The sequence below is a fragment of the Melanostigma gelatinosum genome, assembly GCF_949748355.1.
Source record: "Melanostigma gelatinosum genome assembly, chromosome: 9".
Classification (NCBI taxonomy): domain Eukaryota; kingdom Metazoa; phylum Chordata; class Actinopteri; order Perciformes; family Zoarcidae; genus Melanostigma; species Melanostigma gelatinosum.
This window is the reverse complement of record NC_136642.1, coordinates 21,657,978-21,680,543: the sequence shown is the minus strand read 5'-3', so window position 1 is coordinate 21,680,543 and position 22,566 is coordinate 21,657,978. Positions and strand designations below refer to the sequence as shown.

Below are 22,566 nucleotides of genomic sequence, written 5' to 3'. Positions count from 1 at the left end.
GTGGACGATCTTAAAGACCGTAACCACACAGAGCCACATCCAGCTTCCCGGCATGTCCTGAGGCAGCTGGTCCACTCTCATGGCCTGGTGGACGTGTGGAGGAGGATGCACCCTAACTGCCAACAGTACACATGGTCCCATTTTAGAGAGGGTAGGATCTCCTCAGCCAGGTTAGACCGTTTTTATGTTTTTAAGCATCATTTTAATATTTTTAAAATGTGCAGTATTGTTCCTGCCAGTTTTACTGACCATTATTTGCTTTTATGTAAAGTTTTTATTCGAAATGTTTTACCCAGAAGTGCGTATTGGCATTTTAATTCAGTTTTAACCTTTGATAAGAATTTTAGAGAGGCCCTTATCTATTTCTGGGGTGTTTTTAGGCTGAGGAAGAGTGATTTTAACAGTCTTATGTTGCGTTCACACCGGTCGCGTTTATTTTTTGACGCGCGTCGAGATTACATACAAAGTCTATGCACAGACGCGATGAGACTGGCGCGCCGCGATTTTGCGATGGCGCGTTGGACGCGTTATTGCAGTGCGGTGGACGCGTTGGACGGCGCAAGAAGTTGAAATTTTTCAACTTCTGCGACATAATCGCGTGACGCTGTGGCGCGATAGCCTATCAGCGTTGAGTTGCTCCCCCTGTCATCACTGGCTTCCTGCCGTTGTTGAATCAGGAAATAAATCCTGTAGCCGTCTGTGTTCACCCAGAGCTCTACGATACCTCATATCAATAGAGACCGGACCAAACTATGTGTATACATGTGTGTGTGTGTAAACCATACGGTACAAACAATGAATAGACGCTGCCGTATTTACGTCTACGTGACGTTATTGAGTGCTGGTGGAGCTGCTACGATGTTAGCATAGCCTAGCACCGATCCATCAGAGCTCCATTGAGAAGACAAGTAGCCTACAAATCGGGATCATTACGTAGTTATTTCGGAGTCCCTTTTTGTCGGTTTATTGCCGTTGAATCACAGCCAAATCAGTTTATTTGTTTTCCTACAGCTGTAGTAAACAGCGACCGGTGGCTTGCTAGACACAGTGAATACAGCTCGATACAATCCACGGAGCTCATCTGAACAATATTATGAACCAGACATGACGGCGTTTGGCATTCCGACGTTTGAGGGACTTCCACAACACGTACAAAGCAGCAATTGTCCTTATTCCTTTCATGGTTGATAGCGGAAAGAAATGACGGCCAGGTGAACGGCTTCCAGGCTTCCAGGACGATAAACCACGCCTCCTCTCCGGCACGGAGCGATTTTGCGGCGTTTGGTGTGAACACGACCGGCGGTGCGTTGGACGCGTTTTTGCAGTGCGTCAAAAAATCAACGCGACCGGTGTGAACGCAGCATTAGGCAGTGGTGGGACCGTGGTAAGGTTGAGATTAGGCTCCTTTGCCAGCAGCACACTTTCAACGTCACTCGAGACATCACCCGATCTATGAAGGACCTGGAGACTGATATAGTGGACCTAGAAAGTTTAAGCGAGTCCACAGGAGATCGATGACATATTGAAGTCCTCAAAGGAAAAAGATGGCTCTGGCCGACCTGTTGGACGTTAAAGTTCAGGGTGCATTGGTCAGGTCCCGATTCCAGAGCATCACGGAGATGGATACTCCCTCTGGCTTCTTCTTCGGCCTGGAGAGGAAGAGTGGGCAGGGGAGGGTGATCCACTCACTGTTGGCAGACACGGGACAGCCGGTTGTGGAACCAAGCCAGATTCGGAGGCGAGCTGTGGGCTTTTACTCCTCCCTGTATACAAGTGAGTACAGGGAGGAGGAACCCCTCATAGAGGAGTTCTGTGGGGGGCTACCTCAGGTCTCTGAGGGGACAAACAGGGAGCTTGACAGGCCCATAAGCTTGCCGGAGCTCAGTGCCCCCTTGCAGGGGATGCAGGGGCAGCGTGCTCCCGGCATCGATGGCCTCTCCGTAGAGTTTTTTAAAGCGCACTGGGATGTGTTTGCCAGCGACCTACTGGACGTTTTTAATGAGAGTCTGGCCTCTGGTTCCATGCCGATGTCCTGCCGGAGAGCGGTAATAACACTGCTGCCGAAAAAGGGGAACCTGCAGGACATCGGAAACTGGCGTCCTGTGTCTCTACTGTGTGTGGATTACAAGCTCCTGTCCAAGCTCTTTGCCTCCAGGCTGAGGGAAGCTATGGAGCAGGTCATCTATCGGGACCAGACCTACTGTGTGCCCGGCAGGTCCATGGTAGACAATGTCTACCTCATTCGGGACGTTTTAGAGGTCTCAAGCTCTTTGGGTATCGACACTGGTCTGATTTCTCTAGATCAGGAAAAGGCTTTTGACCGCGTTGAACACAGCTTCCTCTGGACAGTTATGGGGAAGTTTGGGTTCAGCGCTGGCTTCATAGCTAAGATCAAGGTGTTGTACAATGAGGTTGAGAGTGTGCTGAAGATAAACGGCAGTCTGTGTGCTCCTTTTCAGAGTGGGTAGAGGGGTCCGGCAGGGTTGTGCCCTGTCCGGGATGCTCTATGCACTCTCCCTGGAGCCCCTCCGCATCAAGATACGCGCTAGCTTGCAGGGGCTGGTTTTACCTGGTTTTAGTAAGAACATGATTTTATCTGCGTATGCTGATGATATTGTTGTTTTTATTAAGGACCAGAGGGATGCAGACCTTTTAACGAACATTGTGGGGGTTTTTAGTAGGGCATCGGCAGCGAGGGTGAACTGGAGGAAAAGCGAGGCCCTCGCTGTCGGTGAATGGCGTGGCGGCCTCCCAGTTCTCCCCCAGAGCCTTGTGTGGAGGAAGGACGGGTTTAAATACCTGGGGATACATCTTGGGCAAGAGAACATCGTCCAGAAGAACTGGGTGGGCGTCACAGAAAAGATTGAAGGGAAACTTTCCAGGTGGAAGTGGCTGCTCCCTCAGATGTCTTTTAATGGTAGGGTACTGGTGTTAAATAATCTCATAGCATCCCAACTGTGGCACCGACTAACCTGCCTAGACCCTCCCTCAGGTTTTTTAGCCGACATACAGAGGAAAATGGTGGATTTTTTTGGGAGGGTCTACACTGGGTGCCACAGGGGGTGCTGTTTTTAGCCAGAGAGGAGGGGGGACAGGGCCTCGTCCACCTAGCCAGCCGGACGGCCACTTTTAGACTCCAGTTTTTACAGAAGTACCTCACAAGTCCGGAAGGTTTAGTGTGGCGAGATGTGGCCAGCTGCATCCTCAGGCATGCAAATAACCTGGGGCTGGATGCTGCTCTGTTTTTAATTGATTCTAGTATTTTAAAGTTAAGTGGGTTGCCTCCGTTTTATCAGGGTGTTTTTAAGTCTTGGGCCCTTTTTACTCGGAAGAGGTGCCCACAGTCTAACTCTCTGTACTGGTTGCTGGGAGAACCTTTGATTCACAGGGCCAAGCTGGACATCAGCAGCAGCGTCACCCCTGGCCTGCCGGCACGAGCCCTGTGCCTGCAGCAGCTGGTGGATGCAGTGGGGCCGACGCTGAGCGATGCCCCGGCCCTGGGCTCTCTACTGGGTCTGCAGTCTGTCCGGGTGGCGAGGAGGCTCCTGGAGCTGTGGAGGCAGAGGCTGAACTGGAAGGAGAGGAGCCTCCTCATGGACTACAGCCAAGGAGTTGAGCCGGACCCTGCAGACCCGTTCCCTGATATCTCCCTGAGCCCGGGGCTACGGGAACTCACCGGCCCCCTGCTCGCTACGACGTGCCCGGAGACTCTGACATTACACAAGGCAGACAAGAGGACGCTGTATTTTAATTGTGTCAAGAGCACAAACAGGTCTGGACTTTGCAACCGGCGCCCCACTGTGTGGTCAGGCAGATTGGGACAAGGCGGGCCTGGCCCACAGTGGAGGATTTTATACAAGCCTCCCCTGAAGAAACGGACTGCCGACCTCCAGTGGAGGATTTTACACGGTGCTGTCGCCTCCAACGCTTTTATTTTGGTTCTTAATCCCACTGTTTTGAGCTGTTGCCCCTTCTGCGGTCTCCGGGAGACTATCTACCATGTGTTTACTGAGTGTAAGAGGCTCGCGAGCTTCTTCTCGCTTTTAACATCGGTTTTTAGTCTTTTTAACATGTTTTTTTCTGAAAGGGTTTTTATCATGGGAGCTGCCTATAAGAAAGCAGAAAAGGAAAAGTGGCAGCTACTGAACTATCTTTCGGGGGAAGCCAAAATGGCCATTTATAGAATAGAAAGGCCAAAGTGGAGACCGGGGAGGGGCAGGAGGCCGGGGCAGTCTGGCTATGTAATATCAGGGCCAGACTGGCTAGAGTTCAGGTTTTACACACACATTGGAGATTTAGACGCTTTTAAACGATGTTGGTGTTTTAAAAATATTGTTTGTTCCATTGTAAAAGATAAGTTGGTGTTTGCGCAGGTGTTTACTTGATGGGTTATGTGTGGGTGTGTAAACGGAGCAATCAGTGATTTTAGTGCATTCACGCTTTAACTGTAAAAATTGATAAGTGTGAATAAAGTGCTTTTGAAAAATCAAATCTCTGTCTTCGCCCCGAGATCTCTCTCTCTCTCTCTCTCTGAGTGGAAGGAGGTGTGCGGAGCTGCAGGAGTGGGGTTTTGAGAGCGATAATTAACGACTTTTCGACATTTTTCTACACTGGCTAATGTTGGGTATGATAGTGTAGTGGGGTGTGCAGGGTTCACGTGTTTTTTTTGCGTACTTTTATCTGTTTTTTGGGTCTTTTTGAGCGGATTGCAGCCGGGCAGCAGGTGCTGTCGGCGTGCTAAACGCTAGCATGCGCCTGACGGAGCTAACCAGGGAACATGGCATGAAGATCCCGCCGCTGTTCGGGTGTTCGGTGGAGGAGATCAGCCTGGGAGTGGGTGAGGTTGTCGGCCACAGCCACGTGAAGTCCGCAGCGCGGATGAACAGCGCTGTGGTCATCTTTCTGGACAGCATAGAAACTGCGGAAGTGGTGTTGATGAACGGGATCTCCGTGGGTGAACACTTCCTGCCCACGTATGCTCTCGCCTCACCGGAGGTGAAAGTCACTGTGTCCAACGTGCCGCCATTCATAAAGAACGATGCCATCATCAAAGAGCTGTCCAAACATGGGAAGGTGGTGTCTCCGGTTAGGAGGGTGTCCTCTGGACTTCAGTCTCCGCTGTTGCAGCACGTGGTGTCTCACAGGAGACATGTCTTCATGATCCCCAGCAACAGGAGCAGAGTGGTCAACCTCAGCTTCAAGATCACTGTGGACGACTTTGACTACGTCATCTTTGCAAAGACGAACGATTTTAAATGTTACAGCTGTGGGAGAGAAGGACATCTGAGCAGAGCTTGTCCTGGGGAACACGGCTCAAACAAAGACCAGAACCAGAGAGGTGCTGAGGACAGAGGGGACAAGCAGGACGGACAAGAGGGAACAAGTGGAGCACAGGAGGCGAGGGTGGAGGAGACGGGTGGGGCTCAGGTGGTGAGAGCGGAGGTGACGGGTGTGGTACAGGAGGTGAGGAAGGACGGGGCAAGTGAGGTCCAGCAGGTGAGGGAGAGTACTGGAGGACAGGTAGAGGCAGGTAGGGACGAGGAGCAGCTCAAGGCCCCTCAGCTGAAGAGGAAACAGAGAGGAGACAGAGGAAGCTCACAGGCGAAGAAAGTGGCAACTACAGACAGTGGAGGAGCAGCCGAGTGTGAGTCCAGGCCGGAAGAGGACCCTGAGTCCGGTTGGGAGGACTCTGAGTCCAGTCAGGAGGAGAACTCTGCTGTAAACAGTGAGCCCTCTACACACGGTGCTGGCAGCTCTAGGGGCTCTGGAGGCTACAGCGTGGAGGAGATAAAGGAGTTTCTGAGGAGGAGTAAGAACGTGAGAAAAGCCAGAGTGGAGGACTACCTCTCTGACAAAGAGCAGCTCTCCAGCTCTGCCAGATCTCACATGAGGAGCAAGGACAGAGGAGGTCTCACGAAGCAGGAAGGATACAGACTAAAGAAAATAGTTCACAAAGTGAACAAAGAACTGGACAAAGTGGGCGCTAAGTGAGTCAGATCTCAGCCTGCAGACAATTAAAGACACGTTTATGTTTGTTGGACCTTATTTGGTTAACCGTTTTAAATGATAACGTGTCGTGTTGTTCAGAAAAGAATTCGGTTTGTTTTGAGTAACAGTAGAACTCTGTAAATGGAACTTAACACGAACAAATAAAGAGATATTTAAACCTCAACCTCTCGCTCTCTCTGTCTTCGCCCTGAGATCTCTCTCTCTCTCTCTCTCTCTCTCGCTCTCTCGCTCTCTCTCTCGCTCTCTCTCTCTCTCTCTTTGCCATTCACTTCTTAAACCCACACAAAAAACAGAGGTACACACACATCCTCGACAAAGCCGGCTAATTACAGGCAAGTGTTCACTCCAGCCCTTCTTAAATATCGAGCTGATTAATGAGACGGAGGTGTAGGGCCAGGAAGTCTCACCCTCGGTGGTTGGTGATACACTCCCCTGTCTCTCTGCAGCTCTCTCACACACACACACACACACACCTCTGAAGTGATGTCGGCTCATTGTCTCAGCGGCGGCTCAGGCACGACTCACCGTCGGCTCAAAATGGCCTCCGACACATCTCCATGGCTGATTTGTGTGTGCGTTTGACCCTGAGGGCCGGCGTGAATGCTGCAGGAGCAAGGAGATAGAGTGCAGCTGCTGCCGCTGAATGCTGACACACATGCAGAGCAGCAAACGGCCACACGCACACACACCCGCACAATCACAATCTAGACTGGGTCAGCCAGGTTCAAAGCATTTGTATTCATGGAAGGTTTTGCATTGGCTCCATCACCTACAGTGTTTCATCTCACTGTGGGACGTGGCTTTCTACTTTCACACTCAGAAGACCTTGGACTGTGTTGGAGTGCGTTTATGGCTGTATTCATGGCAGCATGATGCCACCTGAGTGAATGCACCTGACTGAATGCATTTTACCACTCGGATCATCCGAGCAAATACTTGAAAGTGCAGTTTTTTATGCTCAGGTTGACCCCTGTGACACACCACCTGGGAGCATACATGTGCCCATACTGTGCGCATGTCAATCCTGATCCAAATACACATCTGTCTGCTGCAGAGAAGCATGCACGGGCAGATGTACGTATAGGTGCCAAGCCATTGAGATCTGCCAGCGGCAGAGATGTCGTATAACAACTCCAGAGCCATATCAGATGTATCTTTCATAGGATAAATCATTGAGCAAATTGTTTACCAACAACTTTGAAAATGTGTCAGAACTGTATCTACTAACAGCTCATTTAGCATGTGAATGACTTGATATGCCAAAATGTTGTCATCCTAAATAGAGACAAACCTGAGGTAAATATATTTGGCACCCATAATGAAAGACGGACAACCATTTCACTCTTTAACTGTAAATCTGTGAGTAAATCAAGACATTTGGATGTCCTCTAGGACTCAGATCTAAATTGTAGCATTCATATTCATTTTGTTTAGTTCAAGCATCAGCCTTTCATCGTCTAGAACATATTATTTGGGTTAGGGGACTTGTGTCCAAACACAATATTGAAAAGTAAATCTATACCTTTATCTCAAGCAGGTTGGACGACTGCACCGCTCTTTTCTCAGGTCTGTCAAAGCTTTTAGGCAGCTACACAATGCAGTGGCCTGACTTCTAGACAAAACAAACATATCAGAGTCATTCTAAAGTTCCATTGGTTACCATTAAGTCCCAAAAAATCTGTTTAAAAATACTGCTATTGGTTCGCAAATCACTCACTGCACTAGGACCAACTAATGGATGTCTCTGACATGTTTTCTCTGTATTCGTGGCCTTTTCTCTATTTCTCAGATCAAAACAAGACACGCGGAAGCTGCATGTTGTCACTCTGCTACACGTTTTTTTTATTTTGATGTGACCAGTTCCCAAACTAACCGACCTTTTCTCTGTCGCCTGTTGTTGAACTTTTCTTCTTGCATTGTTTTTATAATTCACCACTTATTCACACACTCAGATTTACAGTCCCAGAGTGACACACTCTCAGTCTAAGGGGGGCGTCCTTGCCCTCCCTCAGTTGCCTCTTCATTCTCCTCTTCCTCCCTCCATCCTTTGCTCACTTACTTGTTCCCTCCTGATCAGCTTGACGTTAATTCCCAAAGATGTCTCCGTCACAAACTTGAAGACGAGATGGTGTCACCTTTTAAACACTGAGGTGACTCTGTGTGGTGGTCTCTGTATTATGTTAGAACACACACACACACACACACACACACACAATTCACAAGGCGTCTTTCCTATAATCGAGTTGAAGCAAAGATGAACTCTTAATAAAGCAGGTTTCTTTGCCTCCTGCAGGCAAGCAATTATTTTCACGACACACCAGAGATCCACTGTTTTAGAGCTGCATTCCCATGCAGACTTAGTCCCATATTCAGGTTTTATCACTTTCCTTTAAAAGCTTGAAAAGTTCTCTCTAATGTGTGATAAAGCTTGCTTACACTGCTGTTCACTGTGATATGAACTGGGGATTATTAAAGGGTTGCTTCACCAACATTTCCTCACTTATCCTTAGTTGTATCTAACCATTCAGTTTAAAAACAAAAATGTTGTGCCTCCATGCCAGCGACAGACTTTGGCCGGAGGCATTAGGTTTTTTGGTTGTCCGTGTGTTCATATACGTCCGCCTGTAGTACAGGATGAAGTGATTTGATTTTGGTGGTCAAAGGTCAATGTTACTGTGACCTCATGTCTGCACCATTCTCGTAAACGCAATTTCTCAGAAACACCTTCAGGGAATTTCTTAAAATTTGGCTTAAACGTCCACCTGAACACAAGGATGAACTGATTCGATTTTGCTGGTCAAAAGTCACAGTGACCTCACAAAACACGTTATTGGTTATAACTCAAGAATTCATGTGCTAATTATGACAATTTCACACAAACGTCTAATATGACAAAATGGTTATATTTTGGACAGACATGGATCTAAACTGCAACTTAGGCGTAACACCACAATGTGGTAATAGTTTGTAAATCGTATGAACTGTCTCTTCAACCAATCAACCAATTGACCAACCAATGAACCAATTATCTTCAATGACATTTTGTTTATAGTTGTAAAGATAATGGTCACTTATGGACCACATGGAAAGTAACAAACAGGATCATAGAGAATTGTAGCTTCGTGGTTGTAACCTGAAAAAGACCAATGTTGGATCAGAAGAGATGGAGTTGGAGCAGAGGATATGAGAAAGTCTCCTGATTTAACTGGTGATGAAGTTGGAAGATTATAAAGGAGATCAGATCAGCCTGAGGGGGGATTTGGAAAAGATATCTTACATTTCATAACTCGTTAATGAATCACTTGAATTCCATATGAAGGCATCATGTTGGCCCGTAGTGCGCCATCTCTCAGTGCACCTCTTTAAATCAAAAGCATGCAAAAACCTGCTCAGCGTCCTCACTTGGCCTTGTGTTCAGTGTCGAAATCCAACTTGGCTCCGGCGAGGAGGAAAGTTGGCCAGAAAGCTCTTTCTCTTGGTCCCTTGAGAATAAGAAACTAAAGACACTATTAAAACGCTCAGCATCAACTGGTCATCCATTAGTCTTGTACCAATCCCCAGTTACTATAAACGCAATGACATAATGACACAATGAATTCTAACTCTGAACTCTCTGCGTATCAGTAGATGAGATGTTGTTGAAAGCGGTTGAAAGAATGCAACTTTAACGTGTGTGAAGTGTGTCTGAAGAAGATCCAAAGTGCTGGACGAGGAGAGAAACAAGCATGAGTGGTTGTGTAGAGACAGGCTGACCTAGCATCACATGGCACGGCATGGCAGGCTCCAATGAGGCTTCACCCACCCAGGGCTCCATCCCACCAGAGCTCAACACAATCAGGCCTCGCCGGCAAAACCCACTGCTGGTTACCATGACAACCCGGAGGCACTGCCTGCATGGGACAAAGGGGCTGGCAGGTCCTCTGTGTGTGTGTGTGTGCGTGTGTGTGTGTGTGTGTGTGTGTGTGTGTGAGTGAGTGATTGAGAGAGTGAGTGATGTCTGGCAGAGCAGGCGCGGCCCTCCTGGGGCCCTCATTCGTTTGTCTCTCGCTGAGACCACAGGAGCCCTGATGCAGCAGAGGATGGAGGTGGTGGAGGTGGTTGGGGAGAGGAGGAGGACAGCGAGGGGGCAAGTGAAAGAAAAGCAACTGATGTGGAAAGAGAGGTGATTAAAAAAAAGACAGAGAAGGTGTACACGTAAAGGAAATATCAAAACATGAAATAAAAGTGGAAAAATGAATGCATTAAAAGAGAGTATTGTTCATTCATTCAATCATCCGTCATGTGCAATACCTCACACAGCAAAACCTAGATTTTAACAAAACCTGAAAAGATGTCACCGTTACATCTTGGCAAAAATAATTACACCAATTAGTAGGGTACTCACAGTTTAAAAGTTGTAATAACATGTCCACCACGTTGCAACTTCAAATGACTTGACACAGCTCTTACATGACTCCACGGAAAATATGGAAACAATGAGTGCACTTATGGTCTGATTGCACTGAAACGTTAAATATGTGGCACTTATCTTTTTTAAACTTTTTTGTCCCGAGGGCATCAAACGTCTCCTCTCAGTAACAACTACCCAGATCAGTTTGTGTCTCATTTATAACAATCTTTTGTTTTTGTGGTCATTTTCAGGTGTTGATCACACAAACAAGGACCTGGAGAAAAACTTTGTAAGTAAACTTAAAATCTGATTTTGTTTTTGAGCAATAACTGATCTCTACCAAATTGAATTCAAGCTGGGCAGTAAAATGTTTCTCGTGATCTCAAGTACAGCAGATCTCAAGGATGCCGGTGCAATGTAATTTCTGATTCTCTAATATTGTTATGAGGTTACATTTTTCCATCGCCGCTGTTTGGTAATGCAAACATGCTTGGATTTTCATTAGACTGAAATCTGTGTATTGACGTTATCTTATTAAAGTGACCAACCTCTCTATTACTTAAAAGCTGAGACCATAAAACGTTCATATGGAGATAAACCTGTTTTATTTCGTTAGGCTGGTGTCACACGGGCTCGCCATAAAGCATATGTGGAGTGGCAGTGCTGTTTGCTCCTGCCTTGTCGTTTATAATCCTATAGGCAGTTTGAAGCACACAGGCCAACTTGTACTTTGTCAGAGCAGATTGTCTGGCATGGATAAGCCTGGCTGGAGAGAGATACATAATTGCTCTTGTACGGCGCTGCCAAGACATCCTCCTCCCGTTATGCCTATATACACTGGCAAACAAGTCATTCAAACATGCTCACTTTTTATGAGGCACGCATGAACCACGCACACACACAGTCACAGCCATCTTCTCTGTGACAGTGATTCCCGTCAGTCAGGAGGGAAACATGTTGACAGACTAATTCAAGTGCCAGTTTTTCATGGGATTCCTTTATTCCCTGTCATGTCACTGTGATGTTGTGTTTCAAGTGTTGCTCTGTGTTCCCTTTGTTTTCTGTGTCGATTACAGGAGGCCCTCGCCAGTTTTGACCTGCTTGCTTCACACGGCCTGTCACATGATCCCATGCCAGTTAGAGACGAGGAGAATAGGTGATGACTGTCATCCTGTGTTTTTTTTTTCGGGGGGAGAGTAAATTAACAGTCTAAACACCAAAAACCCGAGAGAGAAAGAAATGGAGTTAACAGTGTGTTTCTGTTCCCTATTGTAAGATGTAAAAATGTGCATATCCAAGGTAACTAGCTTACAGCAGTAACCTAACCCAGCACTAGGCCAGAAGCATTCCAATGTGGGGTTAAAGGTTAAAATGTTTTAAACTGCTGATTACATTGAATTAAATTGTATTTGTATGATATCACAAATCACAAATTTAGATGTACCGGTAGTTGTTCTCAACCTCAAAGCCTTTTCTCCTGTAACATGAAAAGTAAAACATATTTAAAAATATTTACAAAAGAACACAAATCTAATCTTGTTTGTCTAAGCATGCTAAGCTAAGCAGTCAAACAGCGTTATGTAAGAATAATAATTAGCAAAAGTGTTACTGTGGCCAAACTACGACCTGCGGGCCAACTGCTGCCCGCTGGGTGTTTTAAATGGCCTGTGGTGAATCAGATAGAATACGGCTTGAGCATATCAATACATTCCACTTTATGTACATCACACTTCTTAGTTTTAACACTAGATGTCGGTGCCATTTTGAATAAATACTGGACTTAAATTGATTACTGCTGCTATGATGAAAAGAGTTATTTCCGAACGGAAAAGATGGAAGATAGCGAGGGAGGGCTGGAAATGTAATATAGTCAAGAATTGTGTTCGCTCTGTTTGCAGGGAATCTGTTCCGGTGATGTAAGAGGATAATGCTAGAACATCAGTCCCACGCTTTGTACACTGGCACATGGAGTTTTCTTGAAACACTGATTTTCTTGCAGTGTATTTACGTACTACGCATTTAGGAAATGCGTAGTACACATTTCCTGTTGTTTGGCCGGTGACTCCTTATATCTTTCCGTCTATGGTCCACAATCAAAAACGTCAGTCAGTTCATTGACATATCTTTAGCTTAACTACCTAGCTAGCTATACAGTAGATCAGGGGTAGTCAATTAACATTCCAAAAGGTCCAGATTGAGAAAATCTCCTCGTACAAAGGTCCGGAACATTACAATAATATCTAACTCGCGCTATTTAGTGCCATATATATATATATATATATATATATATATATATATATATATATATATATATATATATATATATATATATATATATATATATATATATATATATATATATATATATATATATATATTAAAGAAGTCTAGTAGTAGTAACGTCTCTGTGTCGTCAACAACTGTTAAATCAAATAAAGAAAGTACACATCAATTATATTTTAACAATTATTATTCTCAGTTTTCAAATTCAACTGGATGGATTATAAATAACACATAGAAATACATGAATAAATGTTCTTCTCATTTCAAGTACAATAAGGGCTGGATTAAAGAATAACTGACATAACAGAAAGCTTTTGAAAAATGTGCATCTTAAAATAAAGTACATTTTAGAAAAATCAATTTCACTGAATTGCCCTGCAGCTTTAAATTCAGTTCATTCGGTGTGAAGTGATGTCAATCAAAAAAGCCACAATATTATATTTTTCTCATCTTCTAAAAAGAGAAATGAGTGAGCAGGGACTTTATCTGTGGTTATCAAACCATTTGTTTCAGCTCTACTCTCTCTGTTAACATCATTGGACAGTGAATTCATGCGTTAGGGTTCTGATCATATTGGGCTCTTAGGTTTATTTTCTGTCTTCATTTTGTCAATGTTGTGAGTGGGTACGTTTGCTCAAAATGAGACACTGTACTGTTTTTAAACGGTCCGTGGGAAGAATTCACCTCAACGAGTCTGTCCATTCTTGGTTAAAGACTCTGGTCTCTCTGACCACTTATCTCTTTTCGGAGAAGGTCATGTGAAATAACTTCTGACTCACGTAAATGCTAGAAAAGCTGCGCCGGTTCAAATAGAAGCGCTCCGTCAAAATCGGTTTTAGGTCCTTTACAACGGCGACTGGGTCCAGATCCGGACCGCGGTCCGCCTATTAGTGATCCCTGCAGTAGATGATCAAACATGGAAACAAAATAAACTTTTGTCTGCCTCTGTCTGAAATCAAAGAGAAATTATTGATAATTTTAATAACTGTATGTCATTTTCTGGCCAGGCTTAATTTGGGGTCAGCTCATCACATCTGTAAAAACTCACCTCTGCATATCCAGTCTCAGTGCATGGCTAACACCTCATTCCCCCTGTGTTTCAGTCACGGTACCCGATGTGCAGGGGAAGTTGCCATGGAGGCCAACAACTCCTACTGCGGTGTGGGCATCGCCTTCAATGCCAGGATCGGAGGTGAGCAAAACAATACAGCCTCATCAAGACAGTGGGAGGCAGAGCGTAGTGGGTGTACTGCAGTGGCCAATACTATGACATGGCATTTTCAAAAAATGGCTGTAGTGGGTCAGTACTCTCTTATAAAGTAGTCTCTATCATGTGATAATGCAAAAATACAATAGAAAAATCTCTTATTCCCATTTAGAGTATACTACATAAATACTAAAAAGCAACTACAATCTGGACATCGGAAGCTTGACATGAACATTTTCTTCGACATTAACAAGGCAGATTTGTTTTTTTGGCTTTCTGCATTGACGCAAAACATCTTTAAAATACGGAGGCAGATTGACATATTAATTCATCACTTTTCAATTCCTGTAGGATGTAAATTGTGACAGGATGCCTTGAACCCAGCCATATTAAACTTTCCCACAGAAAACGTTTTTTGGGCCACACTCTACAGTGATGACTAGTCTAAAGAAAAAATGCATTTTAACAATTGGCAAAAAATATTTGCTGTTTTTTTTTGCCTCCTGGTAGCCTCTTGGTCAATTCTGTCTGTGGTGCCGAATTACAGCTGCAAATAGTCTCATCAACTGTGAAGTCACTTGTCTGTCTAACAGTCTTTAAGAGGAAGTTTTGGTTTTAAGTGATGATAAATACTTCTTGAAAAAGAGTATGTGAGACTATGCCATTTACTCCGTGTGCTTTGAGTGTGTGTGGCAGCAACAGGCGACACGGTGACTGGCTGCTATTGAGCCGTGCTGACCCTATTTAACAGCTCGTTTTTTTAGTGGGAGCTTCAGTAATGGCTTTTTTAGTGTTGGATGTAACATTGGCGAGGGATGACTGAACCGAATACACAAGATGGCCCATTTTCTGTTGTGAAATCAAAGATTTTTATCGGATTCTCTAACAGTGCTATCAACCACAAGTTAATGAGGAGTACACAATATATTTGAGTAAAAGAAAATTGTCTGAACGCGGCCGTACGGACGCCCATACAGTGGTGTCAACAGCACGGAACATGGAAGAATACCTCCGTTGAACTCTGACATTCAAACTCCTCTCTGCGACCTTTAACCCCTTGGCCCTTCCTCATTTGTCAGAGGGGCCGATGACAAACTACTCTTGCATAATTGACTAAAAGAGATTTCTTTTGTTTTTTTGTGAGGCAAGACCAGGAATCTCTTTCCAAAGTTAGTCTTAATTTCACCTTGCAGAGTTTATTTCATCCCGAGTCATAAACAGAGTCTGACACACAGGAGATTAGGGGGCAAGACCCCAATAAAAGATGCATGTCGATCTACTGGGTGCTGATGAGACCTGAGCTCGTAGTGTGTAGACGAGGACTGACTGAGCTTTCTGTGTGCTGCGAAATGCTCAGTGAATGCATGTGTTCCTGTTAGATGTGATGTTGTTTTAAGTATACAACCAATACGTGAAGGTGACGAATCAACAGAAAGAAGACAAATTAAGGCTGATGAATCATTTTAAATGGTTAGTCACAAAAAAAGCAGTTTTCTTTTTATTTGAAATACATTTTGATGTGTTGCAGATTATATTACATAAGATAATTAGAAGGAGATATACACTTTTTTATATACTCAAAAATACTCAAAAATGTCCTTCAGTGAAAAGTCACAATTACATTTAAAGTGAAACGCCTCATGAATTCTCTGTACTGTCTTTAGAAAAAGGAAACTGGAACGGGATGTAACACAGACGTGAAAATGTTTTGCATTGCCATGTTAAGGAGTCTTTAAATGGCTAAAATCACTATTGTTGATAATGGATCACATGACTTCTCTTATGCATGTGACAAACCCACAGAGAATCATCACTTGACTCTCCTTATAGCATCCGTCAGTTCTTTGTTTTATGTTTTCCAGCCCACATCTTTACTGTTGTGGTTCACTCTTACCGCTAAGATGATGTTCAGTCATAGCGGGCAGCTGTTTTCTCCCAAAGAAAAAACCCTCTAAAAACTGGAGCTATACTATACCTCTCCATCTCCAAACCGCTGACAGACAACGCGAGCAACTCGCTGGTGAACAAAGAGGAGCATTTCACAGCTAAAGAGCCGGATCATTTCATCAGGAGATTCAAGGAAGAATACCAATACTTGGTATCCAGGGAAGCGAACAACTTTGCTTGTACTCACACCAGGCGTCGTGGCGCAGGCCTCCACAGATGGCGTTTACACTCAATGCGTTGCTAGTTGCAGTATTCTCCGAAATACAAATTTACTAATACAAATTTTTATTAAAAGAGCCTGTGAGTCCATTTTATTCATTGTTTTGGTTGTGTGGTTTTACATTATTTATTTAAAATACTCACATTTTAAATGCCATTTTCTTAAGAATTAAAGGTCCATTGCTCTTTGTTGCATTATTATGTTTTCATATTATAATTATATCAGTGGCATTAGACTTAAAATCTTAAAATGGCATTATTTTTATCAAACAAAGGTACCGTAGTTAGAAACATGACTAAAAGTAGGGGGTGCCGCAATATACCGGCATTGACAATAACCGCCCCTTAAATCACAGACTCTCTATGCACGTATATACATACTGGTATTTCGTATGTAAATAGTATGAGTGTACAAAAAAGAGACAAAAAAGAAAGTTAAAGATGGATTTGCCTGATATCTTTTTTAAATAAAAGCTGCTATGTGACAGCACTACTACAAATGAATACAAATGTTGTTCTATATCTGTGTAAATGTGCAACTTTTTGCTATCCAGTTCGCCATATCAACTTAAATAGGGGATTCAATACTTCAATGTTTTGTTTACAGCAAGGGGCCTACAAATGAGTTATTGCAAGTGTAATTACTACAAACTATGTGTTGTTATTGCTGGCCATATAGAAGCATAGAGATTAAACTTAAATCTGTAATTAACTACCATGCGTTCCTTTTGGGATCGGTTTCTTTTGATTGCACTTTGCCATCAGGACTATAAAACAGTCAATCTGTTGGAAACTGGAGCGCAAGTCACACACTTTTGGCTTAAACCTGAACCACTGCCTTTTTGTGTTACAATTCTCCCGGAGTGGACTGACAAAATGTTACATAATGTGACGCAATCCATTATTCCAACCATGTTGCATATTGGGATGCTATTTTGGCTGCAATTCTCCACTTTGATAAGCACACGAAGTCGGTGTGTCGCCCTCTAGGCTCCCTGGAGGTGAATAGAAGACGATGCTGACCTCAGCTTTCTCTCACTGTAGTCATTCGGTTAATCTACTGATGGCAAAAAAATATATAACATCGCATGGCAACTTAGGCTGCCATGGCCCCGGTCATATTGCAAGTATTGCAAACAGTGTTGCCGCCCCCATGTATCATGGGCCTATATGAAAATGATGTTGTGAAAATTGGTACGGTTCCTTTAACCATATCGTCACTTTTTGAGACATTTAGGCTCCTCAAGCTTTTGCTATGGGGAGGAAGCTTGTGTTGGTCACTCAGTGTGCTCACAAGTATTGCGTCACAGCTCTGTTACTGTATTAACTTTTCATCTTAACTCTAATTTAAAAACACTATCTTTGTGTCTGTTTTGAAGCAGCATCAGAAAGCAAAATGTCGTCGGTACGTTTTATTGAGTTTTTCCCCACAAGCCTCTCTCTGAACTCTGATCCGTGTGACCTTTCCGATCCGTCCAGGTATCCGCTTGCTGTACGGCTCTGTCAACGATGCCATGGAGGCCACAGCTCTGACCTTCAACATCCACTTCATCGACATCTACGTCTGCAGCTGGGGCCCGCGAGACGACGGGGCCACGATGGACGGGCCGCACAGCCTGACAGCGCGCGCCCTTCGGCTAGGAGCCCACAAGGCACGGCTTTCATATCCGGGTTCACACTGCTGCCTGGCAGATGTAAAGCAGACATCCACACTGTCAGTGGAGCTCAGCTCGGAAGGACAAAATGTGTGGAGGGTTGGGATTAGGAGACGGATGTGTGTAGTGACTGTGTTTGAGATTAGAGGGGGATTTAGAAATATTTATTTATTCTTTGGGTGTTCTCGCCAATTGCATGAACTTGTTTGGGTGTTTTGAGATACAATCCTATTGTGGTAATTAATTCCAAGTAATGCATGGATCATGGAGGGGCCCCTGGGCCCAGGGTTCAAAGGGTCCCAACACCCCTGAAGTACCTGACTTTGAAGTGACACTCACAATCATTTCTCAGTTGACTGTCAGAAGTCATCTCTTACGTTTCTGAGCCCAGCGGCCCTTCTTATTATCGCTCCATGTTTAAATGTATTCCAAATCTGACCTCTGGAATTCCTCTTTTTTTTTTTTCAGCTGTTGCGATATGTGCCTTGTGACTTTAGTTCACTTTGGTTTGATTTTTGTTATTTGTGCTTGTGAGTTAAACAAAAAAAGAGAAATAGTAGTGCTCCCACATATGAATATACATAAATGAAATTAATAGATTTCTGCATATCAATACAACTATAAACAAAACCTAACTTAAAAAAACACCAAGTTCTCTAATATGCACTTGGTTGAACCATAGCTAGCCACACAAGTTTTCATCATTTCATAAAAAGGGTAAAAAGTTACCATCATCAACAAAAACACAAATATTTGTGTCAAAAAACAGAAATGCTCTCTCAAATTTGAATTGTTTAATTGATGAATTTCTTTCTACACCAAGGTATCCTATTTTTCCTCCCTATGATTGATTGAGTGTGCAATATATATTTCCATATGTGATATTCAAAATGCTCTGCTGACCGCTCGATGGAAACAGTCTTTATGAAATCCACCTTTTTTGTTACTCGCCCTTTCACTTTCACGTCCCTTTGTTTGTGTTTTCAGGGACGAGGTGGGAAGGGCAGCATCTTTGTGTGGGCGGCAGGTAATGGCGGAATGCACCGCGACCACTGCGGTGCAGACGGCTACGTCAACTCCATCTACAACATCGCCATCGGCGCCATCTCTCAAACAGGGAGGCCCGCCTCCTTCGGCGAGCCCTGCCCCGGTGTGATGGCCGTCACTCTGACAGGGTCCGGCGTGGGAGGCTCACTACCTCTGGTTAGTGTGCATGTACCGCCTAATACATCTAACAACAGTCTTTATCATTAATGAGTGCGTGTGTGTGCGTGTGTGTGTGTGTGTGTGTGTGTGTGTGTGTGTGTGTGTGTGCGTGTCAGCAGCCCCTGCTCTTTGGCTCCTGCGAGCTGTGAGAAGCGTGTTAAAGAGCAGCGACCGGTGTGATATTTATAGAGGCCTGCCAAATGACCTAGCTGACTGCTGGGCTGCACACACACACACACACTGAAGCAAACGAGTGTTAATTGGAGGTAAAGCGTGGCTGTAGTGGCTGGGGAAAGGAAGAGGAAGAAGCTGAGGTGTTGATGGCAGAGGTAACAGTGAAAAGCCAGGAATAAATAAGAATGGCAACTCCAGGGCTACAGAAACAAGACAGCCGGAAACAGACAATGTTATCAGTGTGATGTCACCTTCATGCCTTCCCTTTCCCACCTCATTAGGAGGTGGTCAGACCAGACGTGTTTTTGTTTTAATTGTCATCGCTGATCTAATGGCTAATACAGTGTGGGACCCCTCCTGGCCCGATTTGCTGCATACTTTTCCTAAAAACCTCCCCCAGAAATCCATTTAGACAAAACAGCTCACGTTGTTTTCGCTCTACGTACCGATATATGACACCCACGAAGCTGCATCTTGTGACACATTCAGTTTGTTGTCCCTCCAGGTCACCGTGACCAACATCGACGACGGCTGTGTCACACACTTTCCAGGAACATCCAGTGCTGCTCCGATCGCTGCGGGGATCCTGGCTCTTACGTTAGAAGTGAAGTAAGTGTCCGTCTCTGCCCAGTGCACACCAGTACTACTACAACAGTGAAAGTGATACCGTATTGATTTTTGTCGGGACTCGGAAAGTTGCACAAGGACACTCAAGCAATGTGTATGCTTACTGTGTGAGGCGCTTCGGTCCCCAGCCCTGTTGTGTGTGATTTCTTGTCACGTGTTGTTAGGACCACATTACCCATATCCCCCACCCCACCGAGTGCTTTTATTTACAGAACAGTTGTTGCTATTTTCACCCACATCGCTCCTCAACACCTTGTCTTTGTCTTCTCCGAACAAGACTGCTATGTTAAGCTATTTTCCCACCAGCCGTGTTCTGCCTTTAATGTACTTGTGAAATCCTCCGCTCTGTTTGGTCTGGAAGCACAGTAACCTCCTCCTCCGTCGGCTGTAAATCCATCCAGCAGATTTACCTTTTCAGTTCATCGTTGGATTTGCGATTATCAAGGAATTGTTTTGAGTATTAAATGAATAAATTGTTGCCCTGGGCCTTAAGAGAGGTCTTCAAATAGATTGTTTTATCCAACTCACAGACCAAAACCGAAAAGGACAATGTGTGGGAGAGAGACAATGTTTTATAATAATTGCTTTATACAGTACATGGCTTATTCAATGACTCGATATTCAAAACATTTCTGCCAATCGTTTCAGTAAATAATTCTTTCCTTGAAATCATGCATCTTGCAACTTTGAATTTGACCTTGTCTCTCTGCGTTTACCCTCCTCTCTATTTGTTATGTTCAAGAATAAGTCAAGCGGAAGTAAGAGCGTCTTTAGATTTTGTACTGAGGCATATTTCATGGTGAAATGGAATATTTGAGCAGTGTAGAGTTTAAATCAAATCCTTCGCATTTGATTGGACCTCTAAAATGTGGGTGGGCTTATAGTGTAGCGTGATACTGAGCTACAGATGACTGTTGGCTTAGTAGGAGGACAAGGTGAGAGATGAATGGAGCCTTTGCCGATTTTCAACCCGGCTCTGTGTCACTGCAGCGTCGGACAGATCAACAGTGCTCGGCCTTCCTCCAAGCCGCCAGCGGTCAAAGTCCTCGCTCGTCCGGCGGCGAAACCCGCCATCTGGCGGATGTTCGTCTGCATGCGCTGCATTGACACAGAGCCGGTTGAAAATCGTCAAAAGTTTTGCTTGAATTAATGACACCTCAGTCACATTGCTTTGGAAATGAAAACAATGTTTTTGCCCGCTGATATCCAAACACACCGCTCTTCATAACTCGCCATATTGCTCTGTAGGCTAATACGATCCACAAGCTGTGATCGTATGCAGCTTTTTATGGCCAGTGTGGCTAGCTAGTCGCCCAAAGCTAAAGGCACTCCAACTTCCGTTTCACTGGGACTTCAAGCGCACTGCGGCACTATATAACTGGTTCGTAATTTGGTCATTAACAATCAAGTTTCTTGATGTTATAATTAATTTGTTGGACAATTTTGCCGTTGGCATGTACCGACAGAAGTCCCCAAATCTCGTTGTCTCTCCTGTTACAGATTTTCGTTGGAGTCTTTGTAAAACTGAACTCTCCTCTTCACCCTCGGATGTTTGTATTCTTCTGGTTTCCCGCCGTCTGCGTGATAGAAACGTCGTCAACACACCCACTTGCTCGCTGTAAAGTCTCCGGACGATGACCCGCTTTACTCACACATGGGCTCAATCGGACATTCTACAGACTTTGTCTGATTATTTACATTTGCATTCTCGCGGGCAGCTCCCCTGAGTAATGTCTTGATACATTCAGGGTTTTACGGTGCATGTGTGAAAAGGGCCTTCAGTCCCTCTTTTGTTGTAGATCATCTTTAGCTCCTTTCTTTCTGTTTCAATCTAAATCTGCAAATATATCACCAATCCTTTCTCTTCTCTCCTTTGTCTCGTCTGCCACTTCCTTCCATTTCCCAAGCCCCCTTTTTCTTCCTCCCTCTTAACTCGCCAGCTGTCGGTGTGGCCTCGGGCCTGGTGTTTTGTGGCGGTATCAGCGGCGTCTACGCCTCCTTCATGTTATGGATGGTACTAGAGGCCGGCTTTACTGCTCCAGCTGTCATGCCGCGGCGTCTCGGTCTCAGTCGCTTGGCTGTAAAATGGAGCGCGGCTCCCCTGGGCGAGGCGACTCCCGGGACATTACTGTTAAAGGCTTTGTCGTGACCCGCTGCTGCTGACTAAACTATATATCACCTCTCTCGCTCAGATCGGCAGCATTCTGCTCACGTCTTTATGGAGCCGGGTTCTCTCTCTCTGCCTCTGTGTTGCTTTCTGGGTCGCTCTCTCTTTCTGTGTTTCTCACACTTACTCATTCTGTGTCTCACTCTGTCTCTTCACTTTTCACACAAACACACTCACTCATATATATTCTGCCGTACTCTTTCTTTCTAGTTTTTTTTTGTTTACCTCTGTGATCCCCATTCATCACAAACACCCTGCCTGAAATACAGTGTATCCATCTAATGATGAGGGTACATTTGATACACATCCTTAAAATTACATGTTTAATTAATATGTTAACTCCAACTTCCTTTTCTCATCATGCAACTACAGTCTTCAGTTTTTCTGTGTCTTTTGCGAAACGCTCAAACCTTTTGTTCCAATCTTTTTCTTTTTCTCTGTTACTTTAACAAAAAAGTGAGCGGATCACTAGTTGAAGTGAAATGGCTCAGACCTGGAAACAAATCATATTTGTCATTCCTGATATGATATGAAAGGCTATTTTGCTGGAAATAGTTGACAGCGCAGCAAACAGTGCAGATAGAAAAATGCCAGAGTGCCTAAATGAGCGAACAGTGTGTTGTCGTCTATGCTGTCAGGATACCCTTCAGTGTTTTGCTACCCTGACAGTGTGATGGTGTCA

The 22,566-nt window shown here is 44.5% G+C and overlaps 1 protein-coding gene across 1 annotated transcript in view; it reads left to right on the top strand.

Moving 5' to 3' along the window:
* Positions 1 to 22,566, top strand: part of LOC306782110 (proprotein convertase subtilisin/kexin type 4-like) — a gene marked incomplete at its 3' end in the record, with an annotated part of 166,964 nt that overhangs the window by 83,692 nt on the left and 60,706 nt on the right. The window contains exons 7-12 of the mRNA XM_079275303.1: positions 10,651 to 10,688; positions 11,476 to 11,555; positions 13,786 to 13,874; positions 17,535 to 17,707; positions 18,698 to 18,913; positions 19,596 to 19,699. Coding sequence (XP_079131429.1) covers positions 10,651 to 10,688; positions 11,476 to 11,555; positions 13,786 to 13,874; positions 17,535 to 17,707; positions 18,698 to 18,913; positions 19,596 to 19,699 — 700 coding nt within the window. The remainder of the gene's footprint in view (positions 1 to 10,650; positions 10,689 to 11,475; positions 11,556 to 13,785; positions 13,875 to 17,534; positions 17,708 to 18,697; positions 18,914 to 19,595; positions 19,700 to 22,566) is intronic.